This window comes from Neolamprologus multifasciatus, chromosome 14 (genome assembly GCF_963576455.1).
Source record: "Neolamprologus multifasciatus chromosome 14, fNeoMul1.2, whole genome shotgun sequence".
NCBI lineage: Eukaryota > Metazoa > Chordata > Actinopteri > Cichliformes > Cichlidae > Neolamprologus > Neolamprologus multifasciatus.
In genome coordinates, this window is record NC_140452.1 from 25,224,950 (window position 1) to 25,244,736 (window position 19,787).

Consider the following 19,787-nt stretch of genomic DNA (forward strand, 5'->3'; position numbering starts at 1 on the left):
GGAATAGAAAGGAGAATATACAGTCTGGTCCCTGTCGTAAAGATGTATTCAAGCAGGGCAGGCTAATGTGGCGAAGCTGTCAGATGATTCAGGCCAGGAAAATTTGTATTTCAGCAGAAGTTACATATGATGGTTACCTCAGCCAATCAGGGATGAAGATGAAATCATTTGTGACCTATCTTTCCTACACTGCACTACACTGTGATATAGTGCAGTTGGAGGTGGAACAGCAGAATGATTACTATTTCCAAGCACAGTCACTGCCAGTAATAACCAGCTTAATAACAATATTTAGTCAATATATAACAATATAGTCACTTTCTCTTCACAACCGTGTCTGATTACTGTCTTCCGTGTTGTCACATTGCAGTGTGTGACGCAGCTCTTACAAGTATGACTTCTTTGCATAATTTCTATAAGAGCTGACTTTGCGACAGCTTGAAAATATAGACAGGCTCTCATTACCATGGGTTCCCTCCAGTGGGGAATCATCAGCCATCAGTGACCATATCAGATAGTTTTCCTCTGTTTCACTTGCCCTGCAGCTGTTTGTGCTCTCTTTCATCACAAAAGAAAACAGAGAAATCCGAAGAGCTGCGCTGAGGTAGAGAGGAAATGTCAAGCTGTTGTTCAAAGCGGATGCCTCAGTTTTGGAAGGAAATGTAAGCCCTGGCATTTTGACACCCACACCGACATTGTGTAATCAGATTGCAATGTCCACTCTAGAGTTAACACCTCCTCAAATGAATGAGTGAAACATTGTGCCCAACATTTTGATTACCTCCCCTGCTGCTACCATTGATGTTGTAGTGCCACCCACCTCTCAGCTACTAGCGTGTTTTTGCTCTGATCACATAGTGCAAGCAGCAAACACGTTTTTTTACGCACACGCTCTTGCATACACACACACACACACACACACACACACACACACACACTTTCAGCCCCGGCTGAGCCAGTGAGATAAAGCTATCTAATTATAATTCTCATTTGCAGCTCTGATCCATAGAATAGATCCTCCCCAGTCACTTCCACCACCCTTTTGCAGCCTGCAAGCAATTGATCTTGCTGTGCGTTGACAGTTGGAGTCCATGCTAACCACATACTTATTTCCATCTTGTAATAACAGGTTAGTACATATAGATCATGCATATAAACCCCCTTATTATGACTATGAAACACACATCCCACATTCATACTATCATTCCATGTTGGCAAAGCAGTGAAAGAAGAGGAGCAGCTCTCAATCCATTTTTCTTAAAGTGTCTGCATCATTCAGCGTGCAGCAGTAGCAGCCTTCCAGCATCCTCCAGTAGCATACCAAGACACCATCTGGCAAAGTCTCATTAAAATGCTAATTCATTTTAATAAGAGACAGGTAATAAACTGCAATTATGTATCGTCAGAGAGATGGCTGAGAGCGGGAGTTTGAGGGAAGTCGGCGGGGATGTGAGTTGTCTCACTAATCAAGAAGCTACCTCACTTGCCACACCCTCAAACTCAAACCCATGTTTTTAACCTTAGCCATCACAAGAGACTCACAAAACGCTTGATTTTAACAGCTTTTTAAAAGCTTTTTTTTTTTTTTTTAAATCAAATATAAAGGACCCGATGGAAGCCTCTACCAGTGCTATTTATGCGGGAGCATCTCTGTAATAACTCAGCTTTTAAAAGCAAGGAAGCAGAGGTGGATGTAAGCAATTATGCTAGTTTGTAATGATGTGATCATGTTTATTTTTTGCTGTTTTGTTTTGGGGGGGTTTTAAGTGAATTATGTCCACTCTGTGAAAAGAAAATTCACTATAAAAATAAATAAAGTACTATAGAGGACTATAAAGTGAAATTAATTCAAAGAATTTCAGGGATGTTGGGTTTTTTTTCCCCAGTAACATGATTAAAGTCAAGGATGATGATTTTAGTGAATGTGATTTTTTTTTTCTCAGACATGCCCCGTTATTTCAGTTAGGTTGGATTTCTGTCTTTTGAAGATATCCAAATTTGAAATATCAGACTGAAGGTGGGAGCCGCTAATTAAGAGGAGAGAAAAGTGTTATCAGCACCTCACATTCAAACAGCATTATGAAGGTTTGAATTTGTGAAAGAAGCTATTACCAGCTGCCATCATACTACTCTTAGTTTACTGTAAAAGAATTTATGTGGAAATTAATGTGTATGGCGTGCTTGAAACAAACATATATTCCCTCCACAGGTTGATTCAGTCTTTAAATATCACACTGTAAGTGTAAAGCATAGGCTCGGTACCTTGCCTTTCTACCAATTTTACTCACTGTGAGTTCAGGGCAAAAGGAGGGGGGAAAATCACATGAGTGATGGAATTGGGTTATGTGTGACAGCTTGTCTTCATATTAGTGCTGTCACCTGGTGTGAGCAGCCTCAAGACCAGATGGCAAGCAGACCAGTCGTTTAGGCTGAGCTGCCCTTGTCAGGCAAGATTGTGTAGCCTGACCAAGGTTTAGCATATGCTGGCTTGAAGTCCAGTAGCCCCAGCACTTGTTGAATGAACTTGCCTTGCCTGGGTAGTTTGTAATGCTAATAAAGCCATTCCATTTGATCAGGCTCAATTTGAGAAAATCGGATTATACAGAATGTCAGTTGATGGTTATAAAATTGACTGCAATAATAAGGCCGTAATACAGTTTGATATAATAAAATGTTGGATATTGTTTTGCAATATCTTGATCGATACTGTGATTAGTTCAGTTATAGAGGTCATTCTGGGCAACTATAGCGAGCTTTGGCTTTAAATGTTTATTTGACGACTTATTGGTTCAGGGGTCAACTCTGCTGCAAGCACATTGATTGAGGTGAAACACTGTGACAAGGGGTGTTATCTCCCCACAATGGCATTTTCTCTTTCCATCTGTGCAGTCCTGATTACACTCGAAGAACAACGTTTATCTCAGCGGGAGAAATCAAGCCAGCCATAAATCAACAGTTTCTCTATCCAGAATGAAGTCTAAGCTGCCACTTATGCCCTTTGTTCAGTCCTGGTGTGCCCTTGGCTAGATTGTACTAAGGGATGAAGCAAGTTCATATCTCACAGCAATATAATCTTCCTCAGGAGTCCCAAATTACAGAACACTTCAGGTGTTACCGCTTGAAATAGGAGACATTTAGAATATAATCTTCCACCAAGAATTCAGTTGAGAGGATTTGTCACATGACCTGAAACTAAATTTAATTATTCATGTTTTAATTTCTGTGGCTCATCTTCTAACTTTCTTTTTTTTTTTTTAATGGTTGTTCTTTTTCAGGGCCGCCTACTATCTCAAGCACACAGACTCAGCAAGCTTTACATGGAGAGAAAGGACAAATCAAATGTTTCATCCGAAGTACACCTCCGCCGGACCGCATTGTAAGTACAGCTGGACTGTCTGGCTCACATACTTGAGAATCTGAGGATTTTGCCATGAAAGAGGATCCTAAAAATATACTCTTGATCCTACGGTTCTCATTTAATGCACGCATGTGAGCTGTGTTGCGCTGATCATGTTAAGATTTATGGCGCTCGTACAATGTAAACACACTTAATAAGCGCGCTTCGCATGAGTATCCATATTGTGCATGCATGTGTGAGCGTGGTTAATTGCCGTACTTTGTCATCTGATGTGCATTTTGTTATACTAATGCTCAACATTAACCAGCAGCGTCATTAATACCGCGTTTATTTCAGGTGGGCCTATAAAAACTGTGAGATAACTCAATAACGTCACTTTTGATTTAGTTATATTAGTGATTTTGTTTTAATTTAAACAAAAATTCAGCACAGTTTTTTTTCATAACCATCAATCAGTTCACGGCTTGCAAGGTAAAGAAGGTAAAATCAGACAACCTCTTATGAGCAAGCAATTGGTGACAGTGGGAAGAAAAAAAACCTTTTTGTCAGCAAGAAACCTCAAATAGAACCAGGCAAGGAGATGTCCATATTGTATACCATGCATGGGGGAAAACTCTATGATACTGCTGGTTTTACACTGTGCAGTCATTCAAACACAGTGATTTTAGTCTTTTTAGAATAAAGTCTTGAAGCTTAAACCTCAAAGTTTGAATACTGTGATGGTGGACTTTGACTTACACACCTGTTTCCCCCATTGTGTGTTTCTCAAGGCTCCGAGTTAAAGGTGTTGCTTTTGTTAAAATAGAAACCTCTCTTCCCTACTCTGCACTCAGCATAAATAAATATGGTTTATACTTCAAAATAAACATCTAAATATTACCTCAAAAACCAATACACTCTGTATTAAGACCCCCTGAAAAAATATTGATTATTTTGTATATGTATATGTTAAATTTTCATAGAAATAAATGCAATAAATCAACATAAGAAACTGTATAATGATTTTAAATATCATGTCGGAGCTGTTTAAAACTGTTTCTTAATGCCATTGTTTTTATTGAGAGCATATTGATATATAGGGAATGATATATGGTGATTCTAAATATCATGTTACTTTGGACCTACGACCTCTTCTTCAAGGTCAAATAGGGTCAAACGTACTTAAAATGTCTTTTATCTTTAAAACTATGCTTAAAATTCTGCTGCCTTTGTGTGCAATCGCAACATTCAGGAAATGATATATATTGTATATGGGGATTCGAGTATCCCATTATAATTTTCATCCAAATATCATGTCACATTTGACCTCTGACCTCATGTATACATTTAACGCCTGCCTTTCTTTCAAGTTGACCCCAACATATGTTATATCTTCAAATAAGGTATTGTCGAGAGAAAGAGAACGAGCTGCCCAGCGAGTTCCTGGGGGAAATATGCTTTAGTATAATTATATTATATAATAAGCTCAAGTTATTCATGTTCAGTTATTTACAAATCAATACCTATTATCCATTATCTACTCCTACATAATGTTTGTGTAATCAAACCAAGCATCTGTCACTACCCATATCTGATTTTTACTGCGCTACAAACTTCTTGGAAAAACAAAGAAAACAAAACGAATATATAGAAATATACAAAAATATTCCCTGAAAAGAATGAAAAAACTGAGTGAACTATCTCGGGGGAGGTTTGAGTTCTCCGAGTGCTTCTCACTTAAAAATGTTTTTTTTTCGTCATTTCACATATTATCGGCTCAAAATATGTTTCAATGTGTATTTAATTTTATGTTTTCACGAGGCTACAATTACATTTACAATAATCAAGGTCTAAAGAGTAAACTCGACTTAACCACATCTTACATGATGCATGTTTTGCATTTCTATCCACAGAACAGACTCAGAATTGGACTTCAAGTTATTTCAATTAGTGGCTTTTCAAAGAACCAAGACATGAAATTCATTTATATTTCAAATATTTTTGTTTTGCATGCAAAATGTGCTAAAGGACGCAAGAATTCCAGCATTTTTGCACTCCATCTTATACAAAGAGAAAAAAATGTTATTTTTCAGACCTTATCCAAGTCTTTTTTTAATGGCGAATTCTTCAGACTGTTTTGTTGTTCTTTGTACTCAGATTTATTTACTGTACTGAAAATATCCACAGTACCTCTTTGCAGATTCTTCTGTTTCACAGCACGCACCTCTGTGTAAGTGGCTGCATGCTGTCTCCCGATAGTCAAATGCAAAAAGACTGTGATTCAAACACTGCGATGAAAAGAAAACTGCTTAGACATTAGCTCAGATCCAGGAGAAATTTCACTGAGCACTCAACAGCAACAAATGGGCAGTTAACAGGCACAATTTTGATCCCACCATTTTTAACCTTAACACAGCATTCAGAAGAGTTTTAACCAGCCACATAAGCATTGAATATCCTGAATGGATTCCCATTTATTCATGCCTCTTCTAGACTTCTGTGGATCACTGAGCTATTCACCAGACAAAATGAGCTAACATTCTACGCTGATATCAGTAATTCATACCACCTTGTAACAGAACAAAACATCCCAAACGCTCCCCGTATCATCGTAGAGCACTAGGTTGATCTTTTCATGGTCATTATGTTTCTCTATTGAGAAGCGTGCTGACATAGCATAAAGAGCTTGCCGCGAACATACGGGTGGAATGACAAAACGACTAGGCCCACACACTTACATTGATTGCAATACCTTCCTGTGAATCCAGGCATCGACCAGCAGGATTCAAATCAACTGTGTGAAGTGTCCTGTGGTTGATTGGTCACCTTTAATAATTGGACTGTGTACCAGACCAAAGATCCACCCACCTGGAGTAAAATTACTTGCTCCACAGTAAATAATAATAATAATAATCATGAGTAACATTGTACATACACCTTTTTTATTTTTCTGTTTTTCAGGCCTGGTCTTGGAAGGAAACGGTGTTAGAGTCTGGGACGTCCGGCCGCTACACCGTAGAAACTGTGAACACAGAGGAGGGCGTCATCTCCACGCTGACCATGAGCAACATTGTCCCGGCAGACTTTCAGACTATCTACAACTGCACAGCGTGGAACAGCTTTGGCTCTGACACCGAGATCATACGCCTTAAGGAACAAGGTGGGAGCCAAGGTTCGACAGGTTCCACCTTCCTCTTATTCAAATCACGTGGCTGTGGTTTTTTAGAGAGTGACCAAGTGGCGTTTTATGTACATTGTTGCAGGTCACCAAATCCAGTGTCGTCGACTGTGTTGCGTGTCAGGTTGCGCATGCGTGTTTTAGTGCGAATGCATTTTTGCATACATGTTCAATTGTGCACGAATCCCGATTTTTATCATTCTTAGGTCACAGTGAGCACCCTAAACAATAGCACTGTAAATTCCTGCAATTAAATCCTTGTAAAAGTCATGATTACATAAATTCCAGAAAAACTCGTATTAAGTGAATGTCTTCTAATTCTTGTCTCTTAGCATAGACCCCAATATAAAATTTAATATGGAACTTGGTTTCCTTCAGTTAAAAAATAGCAAACAAACAAAAAAAGACACTCCTTTCCTTTCTTTAAATATGAATACTTTGTATCTGTGACCTTTCCACCTCTACCGTCAGGGAAGCTGTGTTTTCTATCCACTTATCGCAAATGATAAATTATAAGCTGCTTATGTGAAAGTGACATTGATCAATGAAGACATTAAATGGGCTTTAATGGTGTAGGAAGAGCACTTGGTTGTTTGCGTTTGTTTAAAATGCGGCAAGGTCAGAAATGTGGGCTGGAAACTTGGGTTCTCATTAAAGTATATTTTAATGAGGAGCTTTTCTACTGGAAGAGCATATAGATATATGCCCGCTGGTTTAGTCTCTTCCTACTTGCAAACAAGGAACACACGGGGACGATTATGCTTCACAAATGCACACACACTCCTGCGTTCGACTCAATGGAAATAAAAGCCCTCAGTTAAATGCGTCTATTAGTCTAAATGAGTGTAAATTAAAAGTTATCGAACAGTGCGATAATGAGACAATATTACTGCGTGTATAATGTTTACCTCCACATATAACAAAAAGGTTTGGTAATTAGTTTTTGTTTGAATTATTGTTTTGACATAGAGGGGTTTTTTTTCCTTTCCTGTGCCGCTGTACTTATTTAAATTATCTGGTTTTGTGCCCAGTGAATAATGTCTAGGTAGTAAAAAATCCGACTTAAAGAGGACGACAGGAGGAGAAGAGAGTGTGGATGTGTGTGTGTTTGAAAAAGAAAGGTGGCTTTTACGTTCTAACTGTATGTTGTCCTCAACTGTAACATGTCATACATTGAATTCATTGAATACACTGAAGTGCATATAAACTGTTGTTGTTAAGTCATTGTAGAAGAATATGTTTGTTTTATGTTGTTGTTGCTCTATACAGAATCTCTCCCAGTGGCGGTGATCATCGGCATTGCCGTGGGAGCTTTCGTGGCCGTCATTGTCCTCATGGGCACCATCGGAGCGTTCTGCTGCACCCGCTCCCAGAGAAGTACGTCTCCTTTCCAGTGTTGCCTCTGAAGCATGCATGCTAAAGCACTGCAATTTTTTTCCACAAGCACATAAAAAAATGTCCATCTATGTAGTTTTAGTTTTAATGTTTTACAAATTGGATCGTTCGCAAATTGTGACTTGAGGTGTCTTAAAAATGGGCCATCTACATAAAAATAAAACACACGGAGGCATCGCCAGCCAGAAATTACCGATGCTATTAAGTTATTTTCAGGAACGTAGTGTCACATTTAATAGGAGATGAAATCAGTGGTTGTGATGGACATCTTTTTTTTTTTTTGATGCCGAGATAGACAGATTGTGATAAGGGCTCATTTCATGCACTCTCAGTCTGGCTGCATTCATTTAAAGCTATTTACATCATGCGCCGTGTTCATTGCCACCCACCCATATACAGTACCAAGTGACTCAGGTTAGAGGCACTCAGCCACTATCTCTATCCAAGAACCACACTGTGCTACTGGTCCCTTCAGCATGTCTATTGTCTGTACACTACAGAGGAAGCGCACCTGGTTATGCCCTCACTGCCCGTCTCCATCTGTGCTCACCAGAGAGAACTTGCAAGCAAAATTAAGACAGAAAGTAAGACTTTGTTATATGACAGTATAACACCAGCTTTGTCCCAAACAGAATGAGCCACCGAGGAAGGCTATGTGAGATTGCATATATATGCAGAAAAAAACAAAAACAAACATAATCCTGTGTTGGCAGGAAACAAGTGATTAATAACGCTTTGTGTTGTCTTCGGGAAGTGGGAGAGCTCTAACAAAACAAACCCAGGGATCTCTGTTAAATTCTGTAACACTGCAAACTGCACTGGGGGGAAATTATAATGTCAACAAATACAGAATAGTGTTTATCCGTCTTATTAAGATATATGTGGCGTCTGCTTATGCTAGATCTGAAAGGAGTCGTGTCGGCAAAAAATGACATCCGGGTGGAGATTGTGCACAAGGACCACAATGCAGCCCGAGAAAATGAAGAGCACACCTCCATGAAACAACTGATGGTGAGTGTGAGTGTCACAAAATACTACTTTCCACTTTACTTCTTCTCATGTTCTTTTGCGAATACTGAATCTCGGCCCTGTTTTTGCATGTTCTCTTTGGCGGACAGGTAATGAATGCGGTCTGCAATTAGTATGGGGATTTTCTGTGGAATACTTCACTTCATGAGTAATGGAAGAACAGAAAGGCATGCGGGTTGTATGTGTGCTGTCAAGGCGTAGGGTGTATATATATCATCATGATAACAACGACGCTGTGAGGAGAACAGACCCCGATACATTTTAACTATGGGGATGCTGATGTATACTGGGTAATCCTACAGTGGGTGTACTCTCTGCATCCACATGCCTGCTAGACACAAAAAGAACAGCTTCCTCTTTTGAGCTCTACCAGTGTTTTGGATTTAATGCAGTTTGCTCCAGGGCTGGTCTATTTGTAGTTAAAGCTCTTGGATTAAATTTTTCCTTCAAAATAATGATTTCTTTTCAAATTACAAAATACGGTCGACACTTGATGTTAGAGCGAGAAAATGAGCGTATCTACTTCACAAATCTGCATTTTGTAAAGATAAATAAAAGATATTCATGGATAAATTATTAATGGTGCCTGCAAGCCCAGAGTTAAGGTGAAGCATGTCTGAGTGATTTTTTTTTTAAAGAACAAGTGATAAAAGTTGAACCCATCCATCTCAAAATGTCTCTTTTTGTGGGAGAGCTTGGGAAGCTACACAGATTCTTAGATGCTTTGCTTGATTTCTACGTAGGTTGAACGAGAAGAGTTCCAGCAGGAATCTGTTCTGAAGCAGCTGGAGGTGTTGCAAGAGGAAGAGAAGGAGTATCAGCACATAAAGGTACGGCTTGTGAATGATGACAGCGTGAAGGCGCGAACGTAGGAGAACAAAAGTGGAAAGACGAAAAAAAAAAAGAAGTGGTGAGAGGAAGAGAGAGAATGCCTTTGGGGCAGATGGTGGTCTTCAACTCTGGAACTAAAATAGCTGAAAAGCATTAATCCCTCTTCTGCTACACATGAGTTTTCCAAAGTAAGTCCAGAGGCAAATTATTCCTGTTATGGGTTTGATTTTAATAATTAGCTTCTCAGCCAAAGTGGCTCATGAAATCAGAGAGCGTTTGGACTTAGAGACACTAGTCGATGGGGGTCGTGTTGTTTCAAAGAAATCTATCAGAAAATCACAAAAACACTTAACAGGTGGTGACACCATGAGCAGGTGAGGCAAAGAACAGGAGACAAATGCTCTAGTTAGAAAATGTGAGCCTCTTAACCTCGGGGAGATGTTTCTTCTTCATTTTATTTTTATAATTATTTGGAGCTCTACAGCAGACTTGTTGGCAAATATGTCATTGCAATCGCGTCTAATGAAATGTTTGTTATTCAATATGTCAGTGGACGTAATAAAGTTTTGGAATGATGCACCTTTTGACCAGGTGTCCTTTGAAGAAGAGATTTTAATCTTAAGGGATTTTCTGGTTAAAATGCACTTAAAACAATTCCACCTTCCCATTTACATGGCAGTAAAACAGATGTGAGGCACTTTACCTAGGGTCACTTTAGTTCTCCTATCGCATGTAAAGAGACTTAACCGCTTGTAATAAATGATTCATGCTGAGTTTTGCAGATCTCAAAACCCTTTTAAGTACCATCAAGTGAAGGATGGCCACCATCTGTTCTACATGTTTCAGTTTTTCTAGTCTTGGTCAATATTAATACTGCAGTTTAAAACCTTTGGATTTTCACTTGGTCACCAATTCAATATAAACTATCACAGGTTATGTACGGTAAACACACACTGTATGAATATTTAAATTTTATTTATACAGCGCCAAATCACAACAACAGTCGCCTCAAGGCGCTTTATATTGTAAGGTAGACACTACTATAAAACATATGGAGAAAAACCCAACAATCATATGACCTCTTATGAGAAGCACTTTGGGAAGGAAAAACTCCCTGCCATCTGCTGTGATCAGCTGGGGAGAGAGAAGGAATACAGGATAGAATATAGGTGTAGTCCTCTAGTTGTTGCTATTAGGTGTATCCCTCCACTTAAGCAAAATTTTCAAGAAGAAATTTTCTGCTTCACAGAAGGATTTCTTAGGTCTCTTCTGTTCAAAGCAACTGCATGACCCAAGATCTGCTACCAATAAGTCAACTTTTTCTTTATCACAAAGAAGCAACACAGGCCAAGTCAGTGGGACCTGCATCTTATAGCACTATGCCAATATTGACAGAGCATCTCCTAGAGTCTCTCGCTAAATAATAAGATAAGAACATAGCTGGTTGTGGCCAATGGCCCACTGCTGACAGCAATGTCTACACACAGCAAAAGGACATCAGATTGCAGCTGTGTGTGAAGTGCGTTGAAGCGTTCAGGTGTTCTTCATTTACCATGGATCTCTGTGTGGAAAACACTCCTTTAAAAAACAATGATGGGATTAGAGGAACACCTCATGGCACGTGCATGAAAAGGCTAGATCTGACAACACGTCATCAACTGTCTAGCATGCTTAAAAGGGATTGAGTCTGTCAGGACTCAGATACAGTGTGCATATAGAAACGCATGAAGGGGCATAGAAAGATGCACATGGTCTTGTGCAGATGTGCTACACTTCCATCCCTCGGAGAAAGACTGTGGATGAGGATAAAGTTCTTGCAGCGTGCACACGGAAGCCATATGTGTGCCAGAAGGTCTGCTTCTGCTGCTGCATGTATGTAGGCTTGCGTGACAGCATCATACAGACTGTGAGAAAACCAGCGCTAAACAGTAAGTGTCCTCTGTGGTGGACAAGCAGCTGTTGTGTCTGTCTACTAGCCGTGGGCAAAACATAATGACACCGAGTGTGCACCAGGCAGAGCCGTTGAAACACCTCTTCTACATTACTGTAGAGAAAAAAGGCCTGTAGTAAGATAGCCTCTGACCTAAAAGAGTAGTTCATGCTCTTAGGTGTAAAGGAGGGATTTGGCTGTAAAGTAGCCCTGCCCTAGACATCCCTATTAGAGAACAACGATAGTGAGACTGATAACCTGCGTGAGGTCACTAATTCTCTCAGTGAAAGTAAGGATAAAGCAGAGGAAGACCGCATTTCCAGACAGATTTCACCTGGCTTGAACTGGGGTTTTCCAGCAGGTGAGGCACTGGGGTAAATGCCAACTAGTTGACAAGAGAACACAATCTCTGATCCTTTCAGATAGCACTTAAACAAGCGATCTCTTGCTGAATCCTGTGTGACAAGATGTGATGGCAGTAGCATAAAATAGATCAGGCTAGCACCTTATCTGAAAAACATCTGCAGATAGGTCAGTAAAACAGACAGCGACAATGTGCTGTCTGATCCTCTCTTTATGCACCAGCACTGAAATAGTACCATTTAACTTCTTTCCCTTTCCACTGTCTCAGCAGCCTTGTGCATATGAGCAGCGGCGCTCCGGTTGAATGATCCTAATAGTCCATTGGGGATACGGGACCACCTTACAGCTCTGGACTGATTCAAGAGTGAGGCTTCATTATATTGCCCTGTAAAACAGGATGGAAGCTAGGCTATGCCATAACAGCGGTGGCTGTTGGTCATCAATGTACCTGTCATCAGCATCTAAGATCTGACACATTTTTAATGATGGCCAGCAGGTCCTGAAAGAGTCTTTTAGCAGTGGACATATTGCTAGCAGGGAGTGAGATGGCCACCGCTGTGGGGCACAGTGGGCACAGACCTGCCAGATGGCCTGTGGAGTGAGCACCACTCCAGCCTGTTTAGGCAAGCCTCACAGCAGGGATGAAGGTCTGATGGGAGAATGTAGGCGGTCTTGCAGCCAGTGTGCAAGTAGATGCCTCTATACTACTTTTTTTTTCTCTTTAGTAGAGCTGACTACTTGATTAGCAAAAAAAAGAAAAAACCATGGGAGCACATCGCAGGTCAAGCAGGTGCAGAGGGCATGAGCATAAACAATAAAATATTCTTCAAGACTGAGCATTCATGAAGGGATAATGCCAGTAGTGACAGATTTTAGAGGGCATCGCCTGTTTGAAATGCAGTAATTATATTTTGTGTTATTCCATACAGATTGATACAGATTAATTATAAAAAGCTAAATGATGTTTCTTCACCCACCCAATAATGTATAATGTTATACCCTATCAGTACTCTGATAGGTTAAAGCATTCAGGGGCCCAAAGTATGCCAAGAAAATATCAGCCCACACCATTAAATCAAGAAAAACCAGCCTAAACACTTGATACAGATTGGGTTGGATCCATTCTTTATGCCAAATTCTAACCCTACCATCTAATCGAGACACATTAAACCAGCCAATGTTCTTTCCAATTGTCAATAGCCCGTAGGAATTGTAGCCTCAGTCTCTTGTTCTTAGCTGACAGGAGTGACAATCGGTGTGCTCTTCTGCTGCTGTAGCCTGTCTGCTCTAGAGATGCTCCTCTGCAGATCTTATTTCTAGTGAGTGTTACTGTGGCCTTCCTAACAACTCGAAGCAATGCGGCCGTTCTCCTCTGACCTCTGACATCAACAAAGCATTTTTTCCAAGAGTACTGCTACTCACTGGCTATTTTCTTTTTTGGGGTGATTCTTTGTAAAACTCATGCAAGTGCCATTAGATCAGCGGTTGCTGAAGTATTCAAACCAGCCTGTCTGTCACATTCATAATCATTTAAATCATCTTTCTTCGCCGTTCTGATACTCGGTTTGAACTTAAGCAGGTCATCTTGTGAAGATCTTGTCTCTTCACGCTCAACTTGCTGGAGACAACAAGCCTCGCACAAACTTTTTTGTTTTGTCCAAATGACTGCTCGTTCTCGAGTGCACTTCTGTTGTTTTAGCCTTCTTACCTGCTCTCTCTGTCATGCTTGATTTTTTTTTTTTTTTTTTTTGATCCCGGCTAATGACACCTTGCATGAGGCAAGAGCAAAAGGGGACTGAACAAGTGATAAAGGGCAGGCACAAACAATCTCCCTGTCTGCTTTCTGGTAATGACAAGCATAACGAGCATCCTCTCAGGCCTCTCTCATTTCCCCATTATGAGCATTCTTCTTTTGGGATTTGCCACCATGCTCACTATGCTTGACATTTACATCCGTTCACACAAGGACATGAAAAAAAGAGAAGAAGAAAAAAAAAACCTGACACATACCCTAACTGGACCCTTAGCAACAGCACAGTGCCTGCAGCCAAGCAGACAAACAAGTGGCACAGCTCTGGTCTCAGAAGCCATTTAGGTGCATACATGAAATTATAAACACTACAATCCATTTAGGTCCAATTAAAGCCAGTATGAGAGTGAACTTTGCTATGACACATTGGATGCCAAACTATGAATCATCAAGGCCTGCCTAATTAGCAAGAGACATGATTTTAAGGTCTGTGTGGGGGCTAACTAAATCCTACCCCTAAGGCTCACCAGTGTTGTTTTTTCTTGTCTTTCTTTAAAGTTTTTTTTTTTCCCTACACAGACCGCAGACTCTTTCCTTATTTATTTCAGCAGTTTGAATGTTAAATATTGTCACTTTGACCTTGACTTCTGTTGAGCTTTGAGGATAGAAGTACATTCACATATAAACAAATAAGATTTGTTTGTTTTTCTTCCCTTTCTTCTTTTTCTTTTGTGTGCATATGTGATATATAGATGTATAGCTGTAAAGAATCTTTCCTTCATGTGTTTTCAATAGGACCCTACAAATGGCTACTACAGTGTAAATACCTTCAAGGAGCATCACACACCTACCATGACAGGGAACCCTACCACTGAGGTGAGGAACCCCACCAACACAGGTACCCTGGGAAAGCAGCGGGTACCGACGGGCATGTCCTTCACCAACATCTATTCCACTCTTGGAGCTGGTCCCAACCGACTGTATGACTACAGCCAACGCTTCGTGCTGGGCATGGGCAGCAGCTCCATTGAGCTTTGCGAGCGGGAGTTCCAGCGCGGCTCGCTCAGCGACTCCAGCTCTTTTATCGACACGCAGTGTGACAGCAGCGTCAGCAGCTACAGTAAGCCAGATGGCTACGTGCAGTTCGACAAAGACAGCAAGGCCTCCGCCTCCTCCTCATCCCACTATTCCCAATCCTCCTCGCAGAACTCAGACCTCACCCGACCCCTCCAGAAGCGCATGCAGACCCATGTCTGACCTCTTGGGAGGGAAGGGCTTTTGGAACGGGGTGAAACAAACCAGCTAGGATTGTAAAACTGAAAGAACCAGCTCCGAGGAGCGCCTAAAAAGAACAATGTCAGTAGGTGTTTCCTGTGGATGCCTGAAGACACTGGGGCTTTAATGCACCATGTGACTTGTTTAGACTTCCCAGTGTCCCAAAAAAAAAAAAAAGAAAAAAAAAAAGGATCAAGAAGCCTTATATTTCGCTCATGCTCAACTCATCAACTCCCTGCTTTGTGCCACAGAGAGGTTATTTGCCAACACAAACACTGCACGAGTACAGCGTTTAAACTTTTGGGTTTTGCAGTGACACTGTTGACCGATCAGAGGGCAGGAAAACAAGGCTTCTGTGACAATCAGCACCCTTGGGATGGACCACTTTCGCTTTTTTGAAGAAGAAAAACTGGAAGTGTTGTCATGAGTGTTTGGGCACTCAGCACAAACTGTCTGCTAATGAGTGCAAGCCAGTGTCCTGCTGCTCTCTTGTAGTTTGAAGCACAAAATTCAATGTGCATGTGGTTTTAAGTTGTTAAAACGACACCTTTTTTTCCTCTCCTCCACTCCCACTTTCCCTTTAAACACTGTACGTTAAGCTCGGCTTGTTCAAACTCGTCTCCTGTGTAGGTGTAAGAAAACTTCCTCCATATGCCCACAGACGTTTCAAGCGCTGAACACAGCGGTTGTTTTTCCTCTCCGCAGCTGTATCTGGGCCACAGAGCTGAGCAGATAAAGAAGGGCCGAGATCTCATTTTAAATCCCTGAGTCATTATTTTACTTTGAGACTCTGCGATAAAAGAATATCAGTGTACATACGCGACTGTAATTTCTTTTCTAGCATCTAATTTCTGACTCTGATTTCCCTCATGGATGACTATAAATGAGACATGAGCGCCTCTTCTTGTCCACATCTACTTGCCTTGAGGGTCTGTTTGAACTGCTTGAACTGGGTCAATACAAACTTTGACGAAGCCAGATTGATGTACCCCATCAGTTCTTTAGGTGGGGGAGCTGCATCCACCGTGGTGTTACTGCGCCAAAATCCAGCTCCGAAACTGCAGCGGGAAAGCCAAAATGAGTCATACTTGTGAATTTCTCCTTGTAACACCACAGACCATCAACCATATACTTGAGGTTCCCTGCTAAAGGAAATGTAAACATGATATTTTAGCTTCTTATTGTGTGGTTAACCCATTGCTTTTGTCGATATCACTGTTGACGCTGGAGCTTAGTGCATATCCTGACTGTATACCTATGTGTGATTGTGCTGCTCATCAAGGGACATAACAAGCAAATTTAGAGAAAAAAATGGTTTTATTTTGATGTCTGCTATTCATTCAGAGCTGCTGTGGGGGCTGATGGTGGCTTGTTGGGTGCATTCTTAGTTTTTGTTATCCACACTTGTGTGACATGTATGGATCGGCTTTATTTTTCAATCACTGGCACTGTAATTGTTTTAGTTGAGAGTATAGTCAGACTAGTGATTCAACTTGCACCAGAAACACTCGTACTTTGTGTAAAATGCTTAAGGTGAGCCTGTCATAGTTCACATGGTGTCATAGTCCAACACTGCACATGCTTTGATCAAAAAGGGTTTGCAAGGAACACTGCAGATGCCGTGTAGCTAAAGAGCCAACATATTTTAGTCTTAATGCTACAACACATGGATGCTATCATATATTGCTGTTGACCTTAAGCTGTGTTAACAGGCTTTGATAAGACCATCCCTTTACAGTAAACACAGATCCTTTTTTTTTTTTGCAATAGCTGCAATTACGTATTGCACCCACATCACATTTAATTATAGCATTCAGTAGCCTCATATGTCTGTGCACTTTCAAGGTCTTACTTTCAAGCCATACTGTTTGTTATTTTATCAGATCTGTAAAATATAGCGGACTTCCTGAAAAATTACTGTAAAAAAGAAAAGAAAAAAAGACTTAAAAATGGTGGCTCACAATGTCATTGTCATCTTTGTTTTGTCAAATCAAACAGAAACATCACACAAAACTATAAATGGTTATTTTTAAAAAACCTAATAAGGTAGTTGTTCCATATGTAGTGCAATTGGAATGAACCTGTGTGAGCCTGAAACTACAAAATCTGCCTCTCAACCCATGAAAAAACAAGCACCGTGTTTCCGACAAAAGCAAGTTGTTGTTGTAAGCACTTTACATATGATTATATTCAAGGCATTTGAATGGGGTTTTCCACTTGAGTGGCAGCGGTTTGGACTCTAATTTTACAAATGGATTGGTGCCCATTGTACAGCTTAAGACAAAAAGCTCTGTTTCAACGCTGATAATCCAGCTTGGCACTTAGCAGACTGTATATAAATCTCTAATGCTGTCTTTCTCTGTATATAATTTTTTTCTGGGCTTTCTTTCTCATTCAGATTCCACTATTCCAGAGCTCAACAAACACCACATGGCATCAGAACTGTAAAGACAGACTATGTTTCCTTTCTTTGTTTCCTGTCCAAAACAAAACAAAAAATCATCAACCTCGCCGTTTCACACAAACTACATGAAAGGCTCGTGCGAGCAGTTTTGTCCTCCCCCAGATCTCACAGGGAAAACTTACTCACACCGAGCACACACGAGGCTATAGGATGAGAAGCTAAGCATAGCCGGGACAGCTTTGAAGTGAAATACAGTAAGAGGCGATTATTCTTGCAGCCCCTCTGAGAGATGCCCAGATGTCCAGTAATATATTGCATTTTGCACCACCATGACTGTCAAGTATGGGTGTCGCAGTTTTTCATTTATTTTTCTCCACATTTATGAGGGTAGAATTAAATTATTTCACTGATATCATCAACATTCAATTACAGTGCAATCTACTTTGGGGGATTAAAAAAAATACAGAATAAAGTGTCCGTATGTTATGCATTACTTTACATTCACATGATCGGAATTCTAAAAATGTGCCCGTTTGAAACTTGCCATACAGACTTTTAGCAACTCTCTTCATGAAAACAAAACAAATTTGCTGTCCTTCTAAAAATGGATCGTTTCCTCTATCTGATGCAGCTTTTGCACTGATCCAAACATAATGCATTTTCCCAGTCCAGAGAATCTGCACACTGCACAGCAAACAGATAAATATTTGATAGGCCAGCCTTCTGTCCCACCTCCCCCCACCCTCCAGAATGGCAACAGCTACAGTGGGCATGAGAGTACTAGAGGATGTGAGTGCCATGTCAGTCTTTGGGAATCAAAGCCCATGTGGGGACGGAGTCTGCCCTGCTCACCTGTGGACGCCTCGCCGGCTGGTGCTGGCGGCGCCTGTTTGCCTGGCTACAAGCACTGCACAGATGCCAGGGCATAACAGATGAATAAACACAAAGACCCGGAACAATTACAAGGGGTTGCTGCCCTTTCCTGATAAAACAGAGCAACCGCTTTCAGAGCAGAGCATGGAGCGTAGACTGTTTTTCAGAGATGCTAAAGACTAGCCTGTAAAACACTGGATAAGAATGTTTCTAAGGTGAGAGACAGAGCTCAGGAGCAGTGTGAAGGAAAGACACTGGCTGGAATTTATAATGGCTTTTTCTGTTCATTGCCAATGTTATGTTTGTTTATTGCAAAAAGTATGTTGCTTGGTTTGAAATAACTTGGAAAAAATAGATAAAGAAATACTCAGCATTAGTACTTTCAAGGTTTTGTCACGCTTGCAAAGGGACTTTTAAACTGGGTTATTTGAAGTCTACATCAGTGTATGATAGGTGTCACTGTGCATGACGGAGCACATTAGCGAAGGTGCCATTTGAACCTCTGAACTGCTCATAATAAGCCTTTTTTTTTTTCAACCGTGTAAATGCTTTCTGTCACTGAGTTTCTCTCTTTTTCTCTCACTTTCTTTTTTCTTCCCTACCAAATCAATACCTTGTTAGTAATTTAATAAAGTCCAAGTGTAAGACCTGTACAAAATAGCATCTGGAAACGACTCTGAGTTTCCTTTGTCTCGCAGGGTGCATTGGTAATCAGTGCGGGTTGGTTTGCAGCAGACAGTTTGCAGCAAGTCACATAAGCAAATGGGAAGTATAATAGGAATGCCTTTGGAAGTCAAATGAGTACCCTTCAACGTCATTGGTTGATTCGCTCTGTACTCCAAATAACGCAAACTACTTGCAAATGCTACACGAGGCTCAGAAGGTACTTTAAATGGTCATTGCAAGAATTTGTATAAATAGTGAACCATAACCATACAGTAATTGTAATAAAAAGGCAACGTGTAAATGCTCTTTTGGGTGAACCACTATTTTCAGGAGGTGGCCCTCTGTATCTAAGAAAAAAATGAAAAAGATGTATTTTAACTGTACCGGTCTGTGAATCTATGATGCTTTTGCTCTGTATATTTGGAGAATAAAACTGATGTTTGAGTTGGTGTTTATGTTTACACTGGTCTGTCAGTGAGAATGAGATTCGTGAGTTACTGCTTTGTCTGCACAGAAATCTTCACCCTTAGTTTTGTTCTCGCACATTTCAAAAGTTCTTTCATTCCTATTAATGCTAGACAGTGAGCAGCTTTTATGAAAACTCTTATGCTACAGTGCCCACTGGGAAATATTAATCATTAATGGCCCGACGTCAGGCCTTCCGATGTAGACGAGAAGAGTGCAGGAAATGTGCAGTCACTTCACAAACATGCACACAGTATATACATTTTGACTAATGTAAGATCCAGTTGCTGT

The 19,787-nt window shown here is 40.6% G+C and overlaps 1 protein-coding gene across 8 annotated transcripts in view; it reads left to right on the top strand.

Moving 5' to 3' along the window:
- kirrel3b (kirre like nephrin family adhesion molecule 3b) overlaps nucleotides 1–19,475 on the top strand; it is a 170,046-nt gene extending 150,571 nt beyond the window's left edge. For 2 of the 8 annotated variants that reach the window (XM_085130697.1, XM_085130699.1), the window contains exons 11-17: nucleotides 3,276–3,376; nucleotides 6,299–6,509; nucleotides 7,785–7,892; nucleotides 8,411–8,494; nucleotides 8,812–8,927; nucleotides 9,683–9,769; nucleotides 14,609–19,475. In XM_085130697.1, the coding sequence (XP_084986823.1) occupies nucleotides 3,276–3,376; nucleotides 6,299–6,509; nucleotides 7,785–7,892; nucleotides 8,411–8,494; nucleotides 8,812–8,927; nucleotides 9,683–9,769; nucleotides 14,609–15,070 (1,169 nt within the window). In that variant the 3' untranslated portion in view covers nucleotides 15,071–19,475. The remainder of the gene's footprint in view (nucleotides 1–3,275; nucleotides 3,377–6,298; nucleotides 6,510–7,784; nucleotides 7,893–8,410; nucleotides 8,495–8,811; nucleotides 8,928–9,682; nucleotides 9,770–14,608) is intronic. The other 6 variants (XM_085130700.1, XM_085130701.1, XM_085130698.1 and 3 more) reach the window with 5 other exon arrangements.
- Nucleotides 19,476–19,787: the final 312 nt, after the last annotated feature.